The 2,807-nt window shown below is 34.8% G+C and overlaps 1 protein-coding gene across 8 annotated transcripts in view; it reads left to right on the top strand.

Moving 5' to 3' along the window:
- The first annotated feature begins 526 nt into the window (after positions 1-526).
- RCOR3 (REST corepressor 3) overlaps positions 527-2,807 on the top strand; it is a 31,549-nt gene continuing 29,268 nt past the window's right edge. For 2 of the 8 annotated variants that reach the window (XM_014456863.2, XM_006089913.3), the window contains exon 1: positions 527-626. In XM_014456863.2, coding sequence (XP_014312349.1) covers positions 584-626 — 43 coding nt within the window. In that variant the 5' untranslated portion in view covers positions 527-583. The other 6 variants (XM_023754788.1, XM_023754789.1, XM_014456860.2 and 3 more) reach the window with 5 other exon arrangements.

Here is a 2,807-nt window from a genome sequence, read left to right as displayed (position 1 = left end):
TTGTTTTCTTCTTACACAGAGCACATACTTTTATAAATGTAAAATGTAATAAATGAAGTCTAAAAAGGAATAGCTGGCAGACTTCTAGCCAGGAATAAGATTAAATAAAAACTATAAAAAGCAGATACAAGTATTTAAGAATTACAGTAATCTTGGCCCATTTAGATATAGGGCAAAACAATTAACTTACCACCTGAGATATTCTCTATGGTTTTAAAAGAGTTTTTAATGACTCCTAAGTAATGTATACAAGGTTAAGTCAGTTATTATCTATAAAGAAGTAGGGATGTGTAATGTACTTAAAATCTTTCTTTTTAATTTAAAGGGGGTAAGCTTCAGTGTTTATGAAATTTCCTTCATTTTTATAAATGGGATATTTAATGTATTTGATGTAAATCTGTTTTCCTTCTCTTTATTTTTCTGTACTTTGTCTCTTTGCCTTCCTTTGCAGGTACTATAATAATATAGAAATAAACTAATCTTGGTTATACTCATTTTGAATGTAAATAAAAATCCATCGTATTCAAAGTAATTAATTTTTTCCCCAGGTGCTACAAAGTACACAGATAAAGACAATGGAGGAATGCTTGTATGGTCTCCATATCACAGTATTCCAGATGCCAAATGTAAGTTTTCTGAACTTGAACATTTATGTCAATAGGCATCTACTAACCAATTCAAAATGCAACTTTTATTTGTTTTTGGGTCTCTTAGATTCTCATAAGAAAAAACAGTTTGTCCTTGTTTTGTTTTGTTTTGTTTTGTTTGATGGAGGTTGTTATATTAGAATGTTTTTCCTTTTGAAAGGTAGTGGGTTGATCATTCCAATTTGTGTCAGGCCCAGGAAGACAGAGGAAACCTAGGATCTGATGGCATTTTGCTGCTTAAATCCCCAAGCAGGGGAGGGAGTTCCTATGTAGACATCTGCCCAGGTTTTTCCTCAGTGTATGGAGATGTAAAGAAATGCCTTCCAACTTCAAAGAGCCCACTGTCAGTACCATGTTAAAGAGGAAAGGGGAAAGAACTGACTCCAGCAGCCATCAATCAGGTCATCTCTGTGCTCTCCATTTCTGGACGGAGGCCTTCTGGATCACTGACCATGCACTTCTTGAATCATGGTGTGGCTTTAGACTTCAGTGTGATGTAGCGGACCTGATCCTTTGCGGCACATCAGATATAGGAAACGTGCAGGTAACAAAACTAAGATCCCCATCCCTCCATTTAGTTACGTTGAATTTACTAAAACAAAAGAACCACTGAACAGCTCCTTTAGCAGCTGTAAAATAAGCTGGTCTTTTAAAAATATTTACTAAATCTTATAGCTGTCCCATGATGGTTTATTTAGAAAAGTAATGATCATATAATAGTAAGTCTAAGTATACTTATTGATGCAATAAGAGAACTCAAAGTTGAAAACTGAAAAATATTCTGCATACCAGATCATTTTTCCTATTTAAGCACTGTTGTGTTTCTTTGGTTCACTCATAGGCAAAGGTTTTCATTCAGAAACTGAGTATCAGAGCGTCATTGGCTTTTGCTTTTTTAGCACTGTTTTTATACAGTGGTGCCTTTCTGAGCAAAGTGATAAACAAAATTCAGAAAACCAACATTTCCTGATAGTATGGTGTTCATGTAGAACAGGGGTCCTCAAACTACGGCCCACGGGCCACATGCAAATACAAATATTGTATTTGTTCCCGTTTTGTTTTTTTACTTCAAAATAAGATATGTGCAGTGTGCATAGGAATTTGTTCATAGTTCTTTTTAAAACTATAGTCCGACCCTCCAACGATCTGAGGGACAGTGAACTGGCCCCCTGTTTAAAATGTTTGAGGACCCCTGATGTAGAATATCCAACTGAAGGTCTAGGGTTATGCATTGAAATCACTTGGGGGAACTTTAAAAAAATAAACACTACTGATGTCTGGTCTCTTGTCTCAAACCATCTATCAGAATTTTCAGAGGTGGAGCCTGGACTTACTTTTTATTTATTTATTATTATTTTTAATCTTCACCCGAGGATATGTTTTTATTGATTTTTAGAGAGAGTGGGAGAGGTAGAGAGAGAGAAACATTGATGTGAGAGAGAAACATCAATCAGCTGCCACCCATATGTACCCCAGTGGGTATCAAACCCGCCACCTGAGTATATGCCCTGGCCAGGAATCAAACCTATGACCCTTTGGTTCCTGGGACCAACACTAACCACTTAGCAACACCAGCCAGGGTCAAACTTACTTTTTAAAAGCTCTTCCATTGATTCTAATGTAGAGCCTGCCTTAAGAACCATAGGTTGATTGGTATTGTTTAGCCTTCTATTTATACGTTTATAGGACATTTTTGTTAAGTTTAATTAGCATATATTTAGACCTGTCATGTGTTTAAGTACTATAGGTTCTAAACAGAATATAATATTTGGATTTTCTGTACCAAAAGTTTACAGTCTTAGGGAGATATAACAACATCTATAAAAGATAGTTATTCTAACAGCATTTTTTAATAATAGCATATGTATAAATTAATCTATATTGTACTGAGCAATGATGATAACACATTCTTATAAAGTAATTAAAATGTGCTATTTTAAACACTTTACACCTATTAGCTCATTTAATCCTAGGAGGAAGGTACTATTTTATCACTATTTAAAGTGAGGAAACTAAGGTACAAAAAGGTCAAGTTTAATTGCCTAAAGTTAAAACACTAGTAACAAGGCTGAGAATCAACTTCAGGTAGACTAGCAGTTCTAGAATCATAATTCCTAACCACTGCTTCTCAAAAATGTGCTTAAAGAATATATGTGTGTA

The sequence above is a fragment of the Myotis lucifugus genome, unplaced genomic scaffold (assembly GCF_000147115.1).
Source record: "Myotis lucifugus unplaced genomic scaffold, Myoluc2.0 scaffold_65, whole genome shotgun sequence".
Taxonomy (NCBI): Eukaryota; Metazoa; Chordata; class Mammalia; order Chiroptera; family Vespertilionidae; genus Myotis; species Myotis lucifugus.
This window is presented reverse-complemented; position numbering and strand designations above follow the sequence as displayed.